Source organism: Trichosurus vulpecula, chromosome 6 (assembly GCF_011100635.1).
Source record: "Trichosurus vulpecula isolate mTriVul1 chromosome 6, mTriVul1.pri, whole genome shotgun sequence".
Lineage (NCBI taxonomy): Eukaryota > Metazoa > Chordata > Mammalia > Diprotodontia > Phalangeridae > Trichosurus > Trichosurus vulpecula.
In genome coordinates, this window is record NC_050578.1 from 258,692,668 (window position 1) to 258,713,323 (window position 20,656).

General features: G+C 45.5%; 1 protein-coding gene across 2 annotated transcripts in view; it reads left to right on the top strand.

The window, feature by feature from the left end:
* Positions 1 to 20,656, top strand: part of C6H11orf49 (chromosome 6 C11orf49 homolog) — a 182,132-nt gene that overhangs the window by 141,661 nt on the left and 19,815 nt on the right. For both annotated transcript variants that reach the window (XM_036764052.1, XM_036764053.1), the window contains exon 4: positions 20,494 to 20,578. In XM_036764052.1, coding sequence (XP_036619947.1) covers positions 20,494 to 20,578 — 85 coding nt within the window. The remainder of the gene's footprint in view (positions 1 to 20,493; positions 20,579 to 20,656) is intronic.

Here is a 20,656-nt window from a genome sequence, read left to right on the forward strand (position 1 = left end):
CAAGCATTTATTAAGTGCCTACTATGTGCCAGTCTCTGTGTATCCATGTGCCAGAAGTGAAACAGTCCCTACGTACAAGGATCTTATATTCTTATGGGGCCCAGTCCCTGAAAGTCCTAGTCTGGGAAGAAGTGCTTTAGAGCCCCTCACCTTCTTTCTCCTTGAATCATCCTCCCCCTTCAAAAGAGCCAAGAGAGGGAAAAAATGAAACTGAATGCTCTAATTCAGGCATGCACAACCTGCGGCCCATCAAAGGATTTCAGGTGGCCCACGAGAAATCCTCTACATTTTTCTTGGGCCACAGGTTGTGCAGGTCTGCTCTAATTACACTGAGCAAACTCAGCCCCTGTGAAGAAGTGAGAAAAGGAATGCACCTCACTCTGGGGGCCTGGGAACATCACACGCACTGTCAGAAATATTTGATCCGTTTGTTAGGTGTGCTCCCCTCTCATCTTTTTATTCTTTTATTCTTTTTATTCTTATTTATTCTCTTTTATTCTTACATACAAGGGATGGCTCTCTGGGGAGGGGAGAAAGTATATTTGGAAATGAGGGTGATGTAAAAACAAGATGTTGGTAAAAAAAAAAAACAAAACAAACTTAGGCCAGATAAGAGGACATGGCGTGGGCACAGGTCACACCGCTCTGCTTTGTTACTAGGAAAGGTTTCCTCTGAGATGGAGCCTCTATCTGAAAAGGGCTGATGTGTACACAAAAGGCATCAATAAAACTGATCTTTTAAAAGTCTTAAAGAGGAAGTCATCAAACAGCACCAACTGAGGAGACAGTATTTTGCTTGGGTCTCTCTTCTTTCCTTCCCTCCTACATGTACATGCACCTCTTCAATTCCTCGCTTCCTTCAAGACTCCAGAGAGAACCTTACCTGGGCCGCCCTCCTGCTGCCCCTCTCTGCCTCCCAGGTGTTGGTGGACTCCCCTTCCTGAGAAATAGAAGCTCCTTTGACTTTACCTGGAGAAATGTCTTCGTACAGCGGTGGATTCCAAGGCCCCTCCTGCAGGAGGCCCTCTTTTGGTTTTATCTTAATAAGGGCTTGTTGTTCCTGGGAGTGTTTTGTGTGCTTTCAGCATCTGTGGAAGGGGGCTGGGAGGCCTTTGCATCTGCCGCATTAGCTCCAGGCAGCCTGAAGGTTCTCCCCTCCCCCGTAGTCCTGCTGCCCTTTGGACTCATTTAGGAGTTGTGCAGGATCATCCTAATTACTGTGGTCCTTTTCATTTCATTATGACTTCCACATGAGTCCTGCTCGTCCCCTTTTACCCACATTTTGGGAAGACCGGCTATGCTACAAGCTAGTTCTAAATTAGTTCCTACTCTGCACTCGGCTCTGAGCTAGGCTGTGAGAATTCCAACGCAAAGAATGAAAAAATCCCCCCTCTCCGGGGCCTTATGTCATCACGGTGGGTAGGTGCAAGAGGTACAGATGGGAGATTATATGGAAGAAATACAGGAAGAGGGGGCCTTAGCCCTTGGGGCACCAGAACAGGTTCTTATAGAAAGTGGTGCTTAAACCGAAGCTTGAAGGAAGAGAGGGAATTGAGCCCAAAAAAGAACTGACCTTTCTGGATTAGTCTCCAGAATAGGAATTGGGTGGGAGGGCTTCAAAGACCTGAAATTGTGTTTCCAATGGGAATTCCCTCCACCAAAGCTGTTCACATCTCCTCTGTAACTTGAGAGATGCTCTTTGAGCATTACTGAAGGGAGCTAAGACACACATCCCTGAGCCCACAGAGAAATGCTGCAACTGACGCCAGGAAGACCCAAGTTCAAATCCTGTCAAATCCATTTAACCTCTCTTTTCCTTTGTCTATAAAATGGAGACAGCAGATCATTGTGAGGATCAAATGTGATCTGGTTTGTTAGGTGCTTTGCTAAACCTGAAAGCTCTGCAGAAATGCTCACTGATTATTGATGTCGTCGGTACTGTTACTATAACTTGAAGCCTTTCAAGGTTAATAGGACTTAGCAGGGCTCGTACCCTGCTGGCATAATAGACTTTGAGAACCCAGATCCTTTCCACCGTGTGCTGAGGGGTGAGAGGGGGACCTTAGTGGAAGAGAAGGTCTACAGATTTTAAATATATTTAATTTGGTCTGATTCTGATAATATTTCTTCGAGGCACGGCAGAGCAGAAAATTGAGGCACGGAAAGGCTTTGCAACTTAATATAAATCTCTGTGACCAATTCACTCTGCCTCACTTACCTCATATGTAAAATTAGGGCATTGGCCTTTTCTACCTCAAAATCTTGTAATAGAGAGCAGCTTGCCCAGACTAACAGGCCAGCCTGCAGAAGTCCCAGGCACTGCCTAATCTCCAGGTTTTAAAACTAGGCTACATTCTCCAGAAAAGAAAAACAATTCAAGAGAGAAATGGGGGGCAGCTAGGTGGCTCAGTGAGTAGAGCACCAGCCCCAGAGTCAGGAGGACCACTCTGAGTTCAAGTCCAACCTCAGACACTTGACATACTTATTAGCTGTGTGACCTTGGGCAAGTCGCTTAACCCCAATTGCCCTGCCTTCCCCCCTCCAAAAAAAAGAGAGAAATGGGTTGGGGTCATTTAGCATTTTAATGCCACTGTCGTGATTTCCTTGGTTCTGGGGTATTTTTCATCCTCCCCTCCCTGCCCCACACACCCTCTTTTTCTTTTTGTGTGCTTGCCAGGCCTAGCAAAGGATAAGGATCAGGGTTCAAAAGTCCAACTGTCCTGCAGTTCCCAGGATAGACGACATTGTCATTTCGTCCACATTATTATTAAAATGAATGATTCATTCGTGTTACAGGCAAAGGATCACTTACCAGGAAAACTTTACTCTGAAAAACAAAGCTGGTGTGCAGTACATTTGTCTTAGAGGACCAGTAATGGCCACCATCCATTTCCTTTTCCTATCCAGTCCCCTAAGGGCCAGCCTCCCCTTCCTCTGTCTATCTCTAGATGTCCCATTCCCTTGCCCACATCTATACATGTAATTATACGAGTGTTTATATACACCCTCAAAAGGCAGAGAGGAGCAGGAAAGACAACAAGAGACTTCTCGGTCTTCGTGCCTACATCTTGACCTCCTTTGCTCTTCCTGCTGTTTTCTGTCTCTTGAGTCTGTTTTTCAGTCGATGGGTAACCATACATCCATCAGCATTGTTAGAAGTTAGTGGATTCTGACGACCGAGCAGGCTGCGGTCTGCGTGTGCAGCCACACAATTGCCAAAGTCTTCCCAGGCTCACATATTCATAGAGAAGGAAGGAACCTAGATTGTTGCCTTTTTATTTTTAGTTTGTCTCAGTACAACTCATTCCGTCCCAGTGACCATGCCGGCCACAGCTCCTGTTTGCCTTTGTTTGGGAAAGGAAGAAAGTGCATTTTGAAGTAAGACGAATGAATATTCTCGCCCCCCTTTTCTATTTATTTTCTGGCTCTCCAGGCAGTGGAGTGCCCTGGAAACAGAACCTTTCTTAGTTTGGGTTTCGATGGCTTTCTTTGCTTTTTAAACAGATCCTCATTGGTCAGTAATCCAGTGCATGATAAAAATTGTGTCACAGGCTGTCCCACACAGCACTTAACTAGAACATTTTTTTAAAAAGATTCATTCCACAGCTTTTTTCACCAATTACTTTTTTTCTTACATGTTGGTGTGTGTGTCACTATTGTGGACACAGAGTAATATTGGCTTGCAAGTAAAATGACAGAATTGTAGAGCTGCTTTTGTTCCTAGGAAGGAGGGTTGAATGCAGAAGAATGGCCATAGTTCCAAGAATCCTGCTTCACCCCCTGCTCCATCTCCATGAGGACATACAGAAAGTATGGAATCAGTGAGCCACCTCCTGGCCTGAACAACAATTCCGTTGGTTGTTGCTACCCCTAAACCCTGTAACCATTCCAAAGCCAGCTCAATCCCCATAGGCTTGTTGGAGCTGGAAGAGGCCTTAGAAATAGATGGTCAGGTCCAGTCATATCATTTCACAAATGATGAAACTAGTGCTCAAAGAAGGGATTTGCCTGAGGCTACCCAGTCAGTCATTTCTTTACCCTTTCTCCAGAGCCCTTCCCATTGGATCTTGCTGCCACTTTGTCACAGGGTAGAGGTCTTCCCACAACATGAGGGTGATATCCCTGGGTAGCCATCATCTCCACTACTAAGATCCCCAGACCAGCCTGAGCCTACATGGGCAGTCAGAGTACACAGCACTTGCTGTTATCCTATGAGGGATAGAAGTAATGGGGAACAGACAAAATTAAAAAACCATTTTCTCAGCTGTACCTCTCTGACATTCTCTACTCCCAGACCAGGTGAGCCACATATCCAATAGTAGAAACATTCAGTAAGGGATAAAGATGAGGATTTTGTGGCACATTTGGAAGAGTGGGTTGATTAATTTTGTCTATTCCCCTTGAGACTTGGTCACCAATAAGACATTATTTCATTCTTCTCCTCAGTACCTGGGAATATTTAACCAATTCCATTCCCATGGGGAAGAGAATGGGCCAACAGGGTTTTGAGACATCACCAGTTTTTGCCCAGGTGAGAATTCTGTGTTGGTTCTGAGGTCTATATTACAAAGAGCACATTTCATCTTGGAATTTCTAAGCAGAAAAACAAAGCAACATCTGGTGGAATTGGAAACGTAGGTCTCTGGATTGGAATGTCAATGCTGGTACAAGTACTGGTCCCAGAACAAACTCCTCAATGTGTTGCTAGGTCAGTTGGGACCTTCTGGTGCCAAAATCCTGCTCTGTTTCTTGGTGCCCAAGGCAGCCTCCCATTTCCTCAATAAATGGGTAGGAGGCTTTCTCCATGCCAGAGTGGCTGTTCATGTTGCTGCTGGAGAAAGGCTTTATTTTCTCCTGGCATTGATGTCCACTTCTCACAATGCCATGTTGTAGCGTGCCCTGGCCTGGGAAGTTATGGCTAGTTCTGTTTCACATCACAAAAGCTTTGTTAGACAATGACCTTTCCCTAAGCAAAGAGAGTAAATAATTATTGCATGATGTCTCCTAGCTCCCAAGCCATCACACGATTGACAGAAGGGGAGAGTTGATGCGAGGAAGGCTGGCCATATGTCCAGTCATGGAATGGTGGTACAGTGGTGATATCTCATTATTATATTTTCCTTGACTGTAACAAATGAGTTTTCAGAGCCAGTTTGAGAGTGCTATCACTTTAATTCAATGTCTATCCAGGTTAAGTGAAAATAAGCCCAAATTTACTTGTTATTGGTCTAGGGTTCATTCACATTCAAACATAAAACCAAAGGAACTGGATGTCCATTCATACTGTAGCACAACAAACCCAGACTTGGGGGTGACGAAACTACGAGAGGCCAGGAAGAGATAGTTTTAACAAATACCCAAGTGTGTCTCCACAGAAGAGTCACTGGAGAACAACCCTTTCCACTCTTCTTATAAAATCATTTATTTTTTTAACATCCTTTTTCTTACCCCATACATAACATAAAACACCTCTGTTAAATAAAGATCGTGCTAAGAGCCTATCTGACCATTCCTTGGTTTCCTCCCCCAAGACCTCTCTCTACCCCCTCTCCCTTGGCAGTTTCATCCATTACTGAATCTAAAACCACTTGAGCCCCTTGCTACTTTTCCCAAATTCAGCGTGGGCCATTTTGGATAATTGGCTTATCAGGGACTGAGCCCCCAACACTAGAGCCTGCTTTATTCACAGACCAGCTGTGCCACAAACCCAACAGCGGAAGCATTCGTTAAGAGTTAAGAGCAGTGGAACTAACAGGAAAATCAAGTGTAGAATCGTTTTCTCTCCCTTGTACCAGTGGGTGTTATTTTATTACAAGGTCCAGAAGGATTATAATCTGATCCTCCCTTCACCTCCACTGTGTTCCCCACCTTGGTGAAGCAGTATAATCACTAAGTACCTAGATGGCACAATGGATCAGTTGAGTTGGACCTGGAGTTAGGAAGACCTGAGTTCAAATTCAGCCTCAAGACATTTACTAGCTGTGTGATCCTGACCAAGAAACTTAAACACTGCCTCAGTTTCTTCAGCTCTAAGATGGAGATAATAGCAGCACCTACTTTGCAGAGTTGTGAGGACCAAGTGAGCTAATGTTTGTAAAGCGCTTAGTAGGTAGTTAATAAATGCTTGTTTCCTTCCTGAACTCAGGGCCTGTTAGTAAAAAACTTAGGGTTTCATGTCATCTGCCTCATAGGACTCTACCCAAATCTCTTAGAGCAGGCTCTTGATTGCTCGGGTGGATGAGATAGTGATAACTGATAATGTGGAGAAGACAGAATTCTCTAACTCTTAATTTTACCCTTTTCTCTACCAAGAAGAATAAATGATCTTTGGACTAAAGGGCAGGAAAAAACCACGTAAGAGAGTTGAAATCCAGAAAGACAGTAAAGGAGCACTTGCCCGTCCTGTATGAGCTTGTCAGAAGATCCCAGGCCACACAGGGTAGTAGTTGGCAGTTCTGGGATTGTAACCCAGGGCCTCAGACTCCCAATCCAGCACTCTTTGCACAGGAGCACCCACTCTTGATAGCATGCGGATCCCAAGGGAGCTTGCAGACTGCCTGTCCGCTGTCTCTTGCTCTCATTACATGACCAGCTCATCGTTTTCTTTTTTTCTTTTCTTTTCTTCTTCTTTTTTTGGGGGGTGGGGGGAAATACATTTCTCTAATAAGATCTGTTTCAGTTAACTTTATTTCAGGGAGAAGCTTGGAATAATGAAAAGAACTGCACGATTTACCAAAGGTAATCCATGCCATTTACCTACGAGGCAGGATCAGAATTCAGGTCTTCCTGACTCTGGGTTGTTCATACTACTGAATAGTATATTCTGGACAGTGGATGTGTTTCATCCACTTGGTTTTTCCTGTGTGGATGATTGTGGGTTCCATCTGAGAGGTTCTGCAATGTTTTTTCTGGGGCTTAATGCAGTTCTCACTGTCTTCTGCACACAGCCATATTGGGAGACCTCTCAATCTATGTACCTCACCCTTTTCTACTGGAATTGGGCATTATGTCACTGTAGAAACGTGGTCCCTTTTCATGCTTTCATCAAGGATGCCCTTGATATGTAGGTAGACTATTCTTGTACAAATTTTGTAGAGATGGAAAAGTAGGCGTGGATTCATAGTTATTGACATTCTCTTGGCCCTCTTTTTGGGGAATGATAACATTCAAGATTTTTCTCTACCCCTTTGGTATCCTGCACTCTTTCAGATAACAATGGAATCAGTTCCTTCATGTCCTCCAAACTACATCACCTGTAGCATGGGCTTATTTTGTGCCTGCTTCTACTTGTCCACTAGTCCATGTGTGCCCGCATCAGAACAGGTTCTGTGCTCCATGAGCAAAGCAGAATCCTAGAAGCGCAGAGGAAGCGTGAGCCACTTCCACTCTAAATATTCTAACAGACTCCTTGTGCCGGATCTGTGGCAGTGTGGACTGATCAGCCACAGCCAAACCCACTGTACTCTGACTCCAACATTGCGATATCACTGGCCTTCTTCAAAAACAAAGGCTGAACAGCAACAACTGGTCTATCTGATCTTCCCGTCTTTATTTTTCTCAGTGCCATCTTACTTTTTGAAAACATTTTATTTGTTTTAATCAGCCAATATCTGCCTTCTTACACTCCCGCCAATTGAGAACACAAGGAAAACAAATCCCATTACAAACATGTATAATCAAGAAAAACAAATTTCCACATTGGCGATGTTCAGTTTGTCTCACTCTGCATTCTGCGTCCCTCACTTTCTCTGTCAGGAAGTGGGGAACATGTTTCATCATTAGTCTTCTGAAGCTGGTCATGACACTGATAAGAGTTCAGCACAATAGTATTCTATCACTTGACTGTACTATAATTTGTCCATCCATTCCCCAACTTATGGGCACTCCCACAGATTCCCGTTCTTTGCCATCTCAAAAGTTATATTTTTGTACATTCTTAGAGTTTGTTTTGCATAGGACTAAACCTTCCCTTAATCTAACCACATTCTGATTCCGGTCTCCCCTTTTCCTATCTGCTTCCCTGTTGAGTGAAATATATTTCTGTACCCCGCTATTTGTGTGTGTGTTTTCTTCCTTCTTTTGACCAGTTCAGATAAGAGTGAAGTTCAAGTGTCAGCCACTCCCCTCCACCTCCTCCTTCTTTTCGTATAGACATCTACTTGAGTACTCAATTATGTGAGATAATTTTCCTTCACCTTCCTTTCCCTTCTCTCCCTCCTCCCTTTCATTTATTCCTCTGCCTCTCTCTTTCTTTTCTTAGGATCATCTAGATATAACAGAACTACTCCCAGACCTTGTCTAATTTCTATGAACCCTGATGAATGCAGGTTCAGAAAAAAATATATATATATATGTATATATATATATATTTTATATATATATTTTTATATATATATACTATATATATATTTTATATATATATCAGCTCTCCAAATTTGAATATAAGCAGTCTATCCCTGTTTAGTCCTTATCATTGTTCATTTATGTCTACCCTTTTTATGTTTCTCTCCATTCCTGTGTTTGAACTTCTTATCGGTATTGCTTGGAAGGTCTCTATTTCATTAAAGATTCACTTTTCCCCCGTAGCATTATACATGGTTTTGCTGGGCAAATTCTTCTTGGCCGTAAGCCCATCCTTTGCTTTCTGAAATGTCGCATTCCAAATTTTCCGGTCCTTTATAGTGGTGGCTACTAAATCATGTGTGATTACATTGTTCCTTGGTACTTGAATTCTTTCTTTCTGGCTGCTATTGTATGTTTTATTTGACCTGGAAGTTCGGTATTTTGGCTATGATGTTCCTGGAAGTTTTCATTTTGAAGCCTCTTTCAGAAAGTAACTGGTAGCTTCTCTCTGTTTCCACTTTGCCCTCTGCTTCTAAGTGATCCAGGCAATTCTCTTTTAAGATTTCTTGAAATATGATGTCTAGGCTCTTTTTTTAGTCATGGTGTTTAGAAAGTCCAATGATTCTTTAATTTTTTTCTCAATCTGTTTTCCAAGTCATTTGTTTTCGCTTTATTTTGAGATACTTTATGTTTTCTTCTATTTTCTCAGCCTCTTGACTTTGTTTAATAGTCTTTGTTGCCAATGGAGTCATTGGCCTCTGTTTGTCCCATTTCAATGTTCAGGGAGTTTGTTGGTTGGTCCAGGTTTTGTACCTCTTGTGCCAAGCTGTTAATTCTCTTTCCAATTCTTTCTTCCAAAGCTCTCGTGTCTTTTCCATTTTTTTCTCAATTACTCTCATTTCATTTATAAAAAGTATCAAATGAGACAATATTTGTAAAGCTCCTTACACAGTGCCTGACACATAGTAGAGGCTTAATAAGTGCTTATTCCTTTACCCTTCCTTTTTCCAGTTTTCCCTCTAGTTCTCTCCTTCCACTTATAAAATAACACTTTAAACTCTTTTTTAAATGCTTGCTTCATGTCTTCCAGGAATTGTAGTTGAGTTTGTATCCATGTTGTTGTTTTTTTTCTCTGAGGCTTGGAGCATTCTCTTCTGCTGATTTTGTGTCTTGAACATCCCTACCACTGTGATCGTTATTTTGGTGGGATTCTTTTTTGATTGCTTCTTGACTTTGGATTTGATGTTAGGACTGGGCTACATTTCTGAAGGACAGTTCTGGCTGGTGCTAGTGCCACTCTCCTAGGGTAGTTAGTGTTGTGTTTTCCAGGATCTCAGGGACAGGCTAGAGACCTACAAGCTTCCAGCTCTCCCATAGTGATCTGATCCAGGGGAAGGTCTGATCGCTGGCCTCCTAGTCTAAGTTCTGCAAGGCCAGGCTTCCTGGCCTGGGTTTGGGTGTGTTCAAGAGTAGACCGCTACTTGACCCCATCCCTATGAGCCAGCTGGAAAGCTCTGCGCCTGGGGTCCAGGGCACACCACTGCTGGCTGCTGAACTTCCTCCCTTCTCCGTACACGGCCCAGGGCCTCCCAAGCCTGGAATGCCATCACTGTGCGCAGATCCCCTTCTCAGTCTGCCCTGGATCTGTGACCTGAAACTGGATTATGGGTGGCAAAGCTCCCAGGTGACACTTCGTCCTGTCACACTGCTCCACGGGGGTCTGAGAATTCCTCCTATTCTGCGGCACAGCCTCTCCTTAGATTTTGGAATCATTCCCTTGCAGAGTGCTTCTGTCCTAACTTCTCAGTGTCTATAGACACTTTGCCCAGCTGAGCTGGACAAATGATTCACTGTGACTTTTTCTGGGTTCCCCCAACAGAATTCAGTCTGTTGTGCTGTCTAGATCTGTCTGGAGAAGTTTGTGGACAGGAGCCAAGGCACCTCTTCCTATAACTTCACTATCTTGACTCCACCTCCACCTCAGGGCCATTTTGCCTCCTTGTACACTGGGAACCATGATGCTAGAATTCAAAAAGGATTCCTCCACAATCCTTCATGCTGAAAAGAGTGTAAACAGCTTTACAGGTCATCTCCATCTTTCCTTATGCTATCTTCTTTTCAGTCTCATACTTCTAGGCCCTCATGATGACTTGACTCATTTTTTTTTGCAAATTTTTTTTTCTGGCTTCACTGTTTCATGATGCCCACAACTTTCCATTGTCCTCCATAAGTTTTGTAAATGCTTGTATATGCTAAAGCAGCGCTGTTCTTGGCTTCCATACCTCTCTGCTCCTCAAGGAGATCACAGTTGGCTCATTGAGGCCATTTCTAGGTTCTTTTGTTCTCGTTATGACAGTTATTTAAATTACTTAACCTTCTTTAGGAAATGATTGCAGTGGACAGAGAGAGAAAGAGAATGATGAGTAGTAGGGGTAGGTAGATAGAGGGATAGAGCTTTTGTCAAGCACTTATGTTCCAGGCATTATGCTAAGTACTGAGTGTCCAAACATAAGGAAGCAAATATAAGTCAGCAAGCAAAATAGTCCCTGCCTTCAAGGAGTTTACATTCAATAAGGAGAGATGACAGATAAAGGGGACCTAGAAGATAGCTGGGAGGTGACCCAAGGTATGACCTCACTTGGGGGAGCCCAGGGTTGTTCCAGCAGCAGAGTCCAAGATTCCAGTAGTGGGCAGGGAGAAGAGTGAGATTGGTGGCAGGGCGCAGGTAGCATGGTTTAGAAATAATGGCCAGGAAAGGACTATTTACAATTATTTACATAATCTTTTTTCAGAAGTGTTTATAAGCTGTGTCAATGTCTGTTCCTCCATTCATTTCCCAATTTTGAGCATCACTACTTTTTTTAAAGTCAGATTAGAGTTTTAATTAGGTACAGTATTGTTTTCTCATTTTTCTTCTAGTTTTGCATTAGTTTTGTCTTTTATTCTTTCTGACTATACACAGTTGATTCAAAAATGACTGACTCATGTGAGTCACAACTTTTTTAAAGTCTGTTAAAATGTAAGTTTCATTTTCTATGATTTTATTTGATACTTGTCATGTGCAGTGTTTCCCAAGAAAGCATTCATATCATATAGGCATGAAGCTTTTGTAGCCAGACTGATAACCTTCTGGAAAATGTAGTCCAAAGAATTTCTCCCAATGAGTTATGCTCTCTGGGTCTGAAGCTTGATGGGAAATAAAGTCCTTGGGATTTTTCTCTTCATTCCATCTGTTTGTCAGGACAACTGAATCTGAATGTTGTGCTGGCGCCTGACCTTCAGCATGTCCAAAACTGAATTCACACACAACACTTCTCCTCAAAAACCTGCCACTCCTCCCAATTTCCCAGCCACCTGGTTAAACGCTTGGCATCATCTTCTGCTCTCTCTTCCCCCCACGTCCAGTCAGCTTCAAAGGCCTGTAGACTGTACCTACACAACATCTCTTCCTTCATCTGCTTATCTGCTCTCACTAGGATGGTTGTACTAACAGCCTCCTGGTGGGTCCTCCCGCTTCTGGTCTTAACTGTATCCAGTCCATCCTCCCTACCCCAGGAGGCACAGATCTGAGCGGGCTGCTTTCTGCCTTTGTCCAAAACCTTACCTGGCCATCTCTTGGCCAGAGGCCAAAGAGCCCACCACATTGAAGGCCTCCTCCAAACCGATGCCAATCTCTCTTGCCAGACATGTTGCACGGTGCTCCCTTAGAAGCTCAAAGTTTCAACTCCGTCTCTCTCTCTCTCTGAACTTGTTTGGTCTTTTCCTGCCTACATACACTTGCACAGGCCATTCCCCACCCATCCCCCATGCTTGGGATGGATTCCTTCCTCATTTCTGCCTGTTAGAATCATTCTTTTCCCTCAAGACCCAGCTTCAATCCACCTTCTCTAAGAAATCTCCTTTGTTCTCCTCAACTAAAAGGGACCCTCCATCCTTGGAGTTTCCTAGAGCAGCTTGTCAGGTGATTTCCTTTTCATCTGGTGTATCTTACCTGTTGTCATTGGTCCAGATCGTATCTAGGAGAGGCCACTCGAATGCCGGATTTGTGGCCTGCACCTACCTTAGGGCCTTGCATACTGTGGGTGCTTAATACATGTTTGTCAAATTTGAATTTGAATCCCATGGGCCCAGGATATGGGAACTTAGCCCAAAAATATTTCCAGACCTCTCGGAACCTGGGGGTAGGTACCAAGTGCATCAAAATGAATGCAGTTGTCAGAAGTTCTGTCTTCCTCCCACTTGCCTTCATCACAGAAGAGAACCAAGAAGTATTTATTCAGCTGTGGCCTGTGCACAAAGCCTCAGTGCCCTGAAGACAGGAAGGAGTAGTGTGGTCATGCCCTGGACTGCCCGTGTCCTTCCGAGCAGTTCTTGGCAGACCATCCTGAGCAAAGGCAAGTGCCGTTATATGGGGTGACCTCTCACAAACCCCCAGAGGAGAAACAGAGAAACTGTACCCCCTGCAGACTGTGGAGACTCTCTCAGCTGTGACATTTCTTCCCTTTCCTGTGCTACTGCTCATCAAGATTGGGTAGACCTTCCGGCCAGGACTTCCCAAGACACAGTTGTATTGCATTATTTTCCCCCAAAATGACCACTGTTAAACTCCCCCAAAATATCTAAGGCTAAATCTTGATCCAGAAGTCTTCATGAAAGACCTCTTAAGATGACAGCAAGAGGCTGCCCCAAGTGCTGAGGCTGGCCCTCTTCCACTTCTTTCCTTTGGTAAAAACCACCCTGACCCTGGGAGTCGCCTCTTTTCCTGGGCAGAGAGGAGAGATGGAGGCTGACAGCCAGGCATCACTGCTGCCCTTCTGAGGAGAGCAGACATTTGGAGCCCCCTGAGGCTCTGTGATGAGGAAACAGTGACTAAGATGCCCCACACAGCTTCAGAGGCAAGAATCTGCCACAGTGAGAAGACCAGATGCAGGAAAAGGCAGAGGAAGATCATCATCTTTCTTTCCCCCTTCTCCTGCAGGCCAGCGTGGGAGAGCATACAAGGCATCCCTCCTTACTGACTGGTTGATTGACTTAACCTAGAAGCATCATCTGTCTCTTCCTTATCATGGGGTGGGTGCAAATAGCAGAGGAAAATCTTGGGAGTCAGTGACTTGATTGTGGATACCCCATTAGCTATAAATTGAGTTTCTGCAAAGCAAACCCTGTTTTCCCTGATATTTTAGGAAATTGGAGCTGGGTTCGCATGGGTAGAAAATCTAATAAACAGAGTTGAAAACTTTGAGTGAAGGTGAACAACAGCAATCTCTAAGACCTCTGGGAACACATCGAGGACTGAAACCAGGGAAGGTTTTCTGGGTTTGCTTGACTCCATGTCTTTATTACAGGGGAGAGGCTTATGTGGGGGGAGGACACAGGGAAAGGAACACAGACATGTATGCTTTTCCTGATAGGTATACACAGCATACACACATATAGATTATGTTTATGCACATGTGTACACATATATGTATGTATTCACGTAAATGCATGAACATATGAGAGAATTTTGATGACTCTTCTCCTGAAGCAAAAAAAGAAAAACAACCCCATCTCTATCTAAGGAGACAGGAAAGCCTCACGTTACATTGTCAGAGACAGACACACACCAAGCTGCAGGACAGCTGGCCACTAATCACTTGCCAACTAATTTTGTTGGCTGTCTGCAAAACCAGTCTTGGAGTCACTTTGAACCAACTCAGATTTGGAATTTTTTTCCTTCCCACTTCTGGGAAGACTCCCTTTCCACAGACAATCCACAGGTAAAAGTTGAAGTTTCTGGTGCAGCTGTACTAATTATCTAGTGTCAAGAGAGGCCAGGGCAGGGGGGAGAGGGTGACAGAACCCTAGGCTCAGCCCGCAGAAGCTGCAGCTCTGGGGATCCCACTCGGGGGCCAATCACTCAAACCTTGTGAGGCTCGCTCTGCTCATCTCTGTGACAATGATGCCTGGAAAAATCTCCCAGGGTTGTTCTGAGATGAGATGTGTGAAAACTCTTTAAATGCCAATTGGTATTATTGCTTTCGTGGTTGTTATCCCCATCTTCATCGCTGTGGCAGGAAGCCATCTTTGACATCCGGAAGACCCAGGTTCAAGTCCTGCCTCAGACACATACTATCTAGTGACTAGTCAATCACTAAAGCTCTCTGCCCCACAAATTACAAACAAGTTACTAATCTGTATTGGAGAGAGGAAGGCCCCACGATGGAAGTTCTTCCCACTGATAAAATCACAAGTCCAGAGGTTGGGGGTGGGGAGAGCAAGCATGAGGTGTAGTGGAAAGATCGATGGCTTTGGAGTCAGGTCTTCCGACCCCTTACAAGGAGGGTCACCCTAGCCAAGCCACTCTCGTATAGCAATGTTTGTATGAATTCTATCACGTATTAGTTGCCTCACAGGATTGTTATGAGGAAATTCGTACGTCAACTCAGAAGAGTCACTTCTTATTTTATTTATTTCACTTCCTAGAGACCTGTGACTCCCTTGGTATGGTAACTTTACCCTCTCGACCAGTGCAGCTTGGAATCCCTCGAGAGCCAAGAACACCTGCCCAGTAGCCAACCTACTGAGGAGCTTGTCTGCCCTCAGCTCACAGGGCTGCTCCTTCAACGAGATCTAGAATCCACTACCAAGCCCGTGCCCCGCCCCCACTTGAGACTCAAGAATCCAGCTCTCCTCTGTGCCTTGATGAAGCACCTGATGAGAGCTGGAGTGGAGTAGTCTTGTTTTTATTCTTATCCCAGTGTTCATAAAATGATGAAAAGAAAAAATGCTCCATTCCAACTGCCATGTTGCTTTGGGGATGGGCATGAGAATGCCCAGAGTAGAAGTCAACAACTCTGGCCACCCACAGTACTAGGAGAGAAATATGATCAGGTAGAGAATGTTCTGACCTTGATCTTGTCCCAAATTCCACTTTTGTTCTGCCTTTGAACTTCCAGGACCCGCTGGTTGAATCTTCCCTAATTGCGGGGGATTCCTTGGGAGAACAGAAGGCATCTCTTTGTGAACAGGGCTCACCTCCCCTGCACCTGCCCAAACCTCCGCTCCTTCCGGGCTTGGAGGAGCACTGTTGGTGGGTCCCTGGGGCAAAGGGGTTCTCTTCCTACCCCCACAGCTTCTTGGGGCCCGTGCACTGGGTTGCCTGAACTGCATTTGTTTGCAGGATTTTCCTGTTGACTGTAATTAGAACCTTTCAGACTAAACTTCTTCCATAAAAAGGTCCAATTCACATGAATTGTCTCCTTGATCCAGTTCACCTGGAGCTATTTAGATCCTGCCATTTGCAGTAGGGGTGGAACAAGCCCTTATGCCCCCCACACAGTGTAGGATAAGATCCAGGAACACGAAGGATTGCTTTTCCTAAAATTAAAGCCCTGCTCCCAGTGGGATGCTTCCTCAGTGCCTTGGGAGGTGACTCTGGGTCCTCAGTAGACACAAGCTCTACCAGGCTGGCTGTGAGACTGTAGGTCTGATGTCCCAGGGGGAGCCTAACTGAGCCCTATGGCCAGCCTGGCAATGAACTTTGAACTCTGTGATAGAGAGGCTGTGATCTGCATTGATGAAGAAAGTGCCTACACCTGGAAAAGTGCAGATCCCAGAAGTATGTCCTGAAACATCACCTGGGAGACCTCTCCCCCCACCATCTCCGTGGTGAGCACAAGGAAGCCTCTCAGAATGCTGGACCAAATGTATCTGGAAGGCCTCAAATCACCAAATCCTGTTGCGCAGTGACACTCAGCCTGTGCCAATGTTCTTAGGCTCCAGAGAGTCTCTGAGGCATGGCCCTGCTACCTCTGCCTCCTAGAGGCAGCTTCTGCACCAGCTGTCTTCTGCATGAAGCCATCCCTGATCCCCACAACCTCTGGGGCCTTCCCACCCAGATTGGCCTATAGGTAACTCTGTGGATCTTTGCACTTGGTGTATATGTGCTTGTCACTTTGAGTAAGAGCTGTTCACTCTTGGTCCTTGTGTCCCCAGCACCTAGCATAGGGCTGGGCATGCAGTAGGTGCTTAATAAATGCTCATTGATTCATCAGTTAGTTCAAGGGATTTATCAGCCAAACTTCAAAGTATGTTGCTGTCCCCTCACTTTTTTTGCCCTTTGATGGTAGGGGACCTGTCCCCTGTTGGGGAAAGCACTGAGTTTAAATGCAAACTCTATCACTCACCATGTTCCTGGATATTCATTTTTATAATGTCAGCCTCCAACTCCAGCTGAACAAGTGCTTCTGGGTGGCAAATGCCTCTCCCCTTCAGGCTCCCCTAGCCAAAACCACCATTTTGGAAGAAATAGAACTGCCCTATTGGAAGCATCTGGGTGGTGAGGGGGCATCTGGAAACTGGGCCTGGAATCAGGAAAACCTGAGTTCAAATCCAGCCTTAGGCACTTACTAGCTGTGTGACTCTGGGCAAATCACTTAACCTTTGTCTTTCTGTTTCCTTGTCTGTAAAATTATTGTGAGGATCAAATAAGATAAGATTTGTAAAGCACTTTGTTTAGCACAGTGCCTGGCACATAGTAGGTGCTTAATAAATGCTTGTTTCCTTCCATATTGATCACGTTAAATAAAAATGGTTAACTTGATTGGGCAACCTATTGGCCCCTGTCTTTTCTTGCCACTTGCACCTCCTGCGAGAGAAGCTGGGCAGGAAGTCAATGTTCCACTTTCTTGCTTGTCTCTACAGTGCCCTTTGTAGAGGGTATATCTAGGAGTGGTGAGCCCTTAACATGACTAAAGGATGAAGCCTTTGTTTGGGACTCTGACCACACCCCATTCCCTACCCAATGTGCCCTCAGAAACCCCTTTTATTACTAATACATTACATTGCCTTTCATCTTAGACGTGTCTTCCTCTGGAAATTGCTTTGTATGTATTTTGTATGTAGTTTTCTGTATGTATGTTCTTCCCCCTAGCCCTCCTAGAATGTAAATTGGTGATGTGGTTGGTCCCTTCAGGTGCCTTCGGTGTGACCTTAGGACTATATAGGCCCCTGATGGGGAGGGGGACCTCACCATGGGTCTGTCTTCAGAGGGAATCTCAAGGAGGGTAGTGCTAAGGCCCTAGGAAAAAGCCGTGAGGCTCATGGGAGGGAAGGAGCAGGATCCTGATGGTTTATGCACTCTTGTGAGTCAGTCTTTCGTGGTTTTCCACACTTTCAGGGAGGTGATATAAAGGTTATCCTGTGTACAGTATGTGTTCTTGTCTTAAATGCTCACCAAAGAATCAAGGGCTCTTTTTACCACATCTCTGGAGACCAAGAGAGCTGTATTCTGATGTTCCTGAGGAAGATCTGGATGGGGGCAAAATGAGCCAAATTCTGGGCTTACCAGTTAAAATCCTGGATGGAAACATGAGCCAAAGAAGAATTCATTTGTGGGAGAGGTCCCCAGATTGAATGTGGTACATATTGGGCCAAATGTTAGGTGGTGGGTCATGGGTTACAACAACAAAGTGAGATTTTTGTTAGAGGAACTCAAATTGCTTTCTGAGATTCCTCCTTTTGTGAGCAAGGAAGCAGGTACCTGAAGTACCTGTTTGAGAGGGGCAGCGAGAAGGTGAATAAGCACACCAGTGTGTGTGTGTGTGTGTGTGTGTGTGTGTGTGTGTGTGTGTGTGTGTGTGTGTGTGTGTGTCTCCTGCTCCCTCCCCTTCTCTCCCTTCCCCTACTCTTGTTTCTCTGTCTCTCTTTCTCTCTGTCTCTCTTCTCTCTCTCTCTGTCTCTCCCTCTCTCCCTCTCTCCCTCTCTCTCCCCCTCTCCCCCTCTCCCTCTCCCTCTCTCTCTGACACTTAAGCTCTAGGGAACTTAGGTCTCAGTTTCTCCATCAATGACAGATGATTAATAGCCTTCTTAGCCTTACAAGGATGTTATAAAGATCTGAGAAGATCGTTGGTATTGGAGAAATGTCAGAGGCCCAGAGAGGTTAAGTAATTTGTCCAGGGTCTCCCAGAATTTGAACCCAGGTCACCTGCCTTTAAGTCCAGGCCACTTTCCACTGTTCTGTGCTGTCAGAGTGGGATCTAACCTTAGGAGGGCCTTCATGCCAGAGAGAGTTCCTCTCCATATTGAACCCAAAGGGAATCATTAAATGGGGTGAATTTTCACATTCTTCCTCCCATGCTTAATTGTGGCCTAGAGGGGATGCTGGTCTGGCACGGAATACCCCACAGGAGTACGGGTTTTGGCAGGTCATGCCGAGGTGCAGAGGCGTGGAGTGTGGCCTGACCACAGATGGAGGGCCTCTTGTCTGTCAACCCTGGCCAAAGGGACTCAGCGACTCAGCCCAGGCTGCCCACAGGCTTGTGAGCTTTTTATCCACCAAGGCAGTAAAGGGGGCTAAGAGCTGGGTCAGTGAAGTCACAAAGTCATGAAATATTTACCTCAGGTGAACATATTGCCAATTCATTGCTCAAATACCCAGAGCACTTGTGATTTTAGTGTAGGGAACCCTAACAAGGGCCCCATGGGTGCCCTGGGGGCCTAGAGAATTGACTGAGGGACTTGCCCAGCACACACAGCTAGGAAATATCAGAGGTGGGATTTGAACCCAGGTGTTTTTAACTCCAACCTCTATCTGGACCAGGCTGCCTCTACACATGCCACCATTACTGTGTCTAAATATGTAGTATTCTGCAACACAAAGTTTGCCCTATTTTTGTTAATATTTTTGAGAGTGTTCTGAAGATGCCTGGATTCACCTTCATTGTTAACACCTTCTTCCTCAGTGTCTTGGAAAGAGGAGCAGAGTACAGGCCTGTTGGGCCCCAGGAAGAGAACCTGTGTTTACCCTGTCCTTCGTTTCTTCTGTTTCCCCTCTGGGAAGTACGGAAGGGCTAGGCGACCTTGGGTAGCACGGAACACCCTCCTGGGCTATGCCCGAGGTCAGATGGTTGAAGAGAATGCACACTCAGATGGCCAAGGCCAAGGCCACAAAACCCGCCATGATCCTTTGACCGACATTGACGCCGAGACTGTTCCTTTGGTATCACTGGCCTTGTTGATGTGGTTAGGCTAATTCTCTGCCCCCACCTTGGACTGAGCTTGGATGAAACAGTGGTAGGAACCCAAACCTATCCCCAGGGACCAACGGGTTTTTTCTTGGAAAAGCATCAGCTCAACTGGCCAGGGAAGGGAATCTGGATTTTTGTGGCCTGGGCTAACTTGGGCCAAAGAAGCCAACCTTCTCTGATCCTCATCTCCAACTCCAGAGTGTGGCCATGCCCTCTGGATCCCCTCCGCTTGCCCTGCTCCCTGCTGGGACTCCTCAGTGTCACTTGCAGCTCACTTTCCCACTGGCACTTCCTTCCATAGTTGAAATATTTTGGTAAAGAGAAGTCTTGCAAATTGCTGCTGCCGAGCTGATCTACAGGCCTTTGGATTGAGAACATGCAATCACAAGCCACTTTTGAGCATCGGTCTCTTTCCTTTCCCTTGGGATCCCATCAGCCTCCCCAGCTTTTGCCTCTCTGGGTCTCCTTGCTGAACCACAGAGCCTTGCCTTGGCTGCTCCCTCACAAGGCAATTCCTTTTCCATTGTGAATCATTCGGTTGCCTCTCCTGTATACTTTGGATCTCTGCTCTGTTCTTCCTAGAATAGGATGACCCTATTTCTATGTAGACTTCCCAAAGAGGCCAGCCCGCTGCCATGCTGGATGACAACGTAATAAACTCTGCGGGTTCTGCTCTGTCCTGCCCCCGCCCCGCCCCCGACATTGCCAGACTCAGTTGGCCTCCGGACTCCTTGCAGATGTGTGCATGGTCCTCAGGCATGTTGTGGTGACTGTTACTGTGCCAGTGGATTTCAGCACATTTATCCAACTTTGAAATGATTCCTTCTTCCAGATATTTATATACAAGTAAAACCAAAGGCTGACATTCAAGGCACCCCCCTTGTTACCTCTCTTCACCCTGCTGCTTCCCGGCCCAACAGACTTCATGAGCTCTGATCTGCCTCCTTTGCTGGCCAGGTCCTGCCAGCAGGAACTTCTAACTTCTATTCCCAGCCCTAGATGTTGTTGATGAGTGAACCCTTCATTTCTGATCTTTCTTTAAGGGAAAGTCTGCTGAAAGTCATTCTGGGGTCTGTGGAGTGGGAAGGGGGCAACATGAAAGTGGGGAGCTCTAATGCTTTCCCTTCTGTTTCCCTTGCAGATTTGCTGACTATGAAGGAATACCACTGTTTGCTACAGTTACTCTGCCCAGACTTCCCACTGGAGCTCACTCAGAAGGCAGCCAGGTAGATGGACCTTCCTTGGCTCTCTCTGTATGGCAGGGCTCTTCAGCTGGACCCCAGGTGGTAAAAATTGAGTGGAGT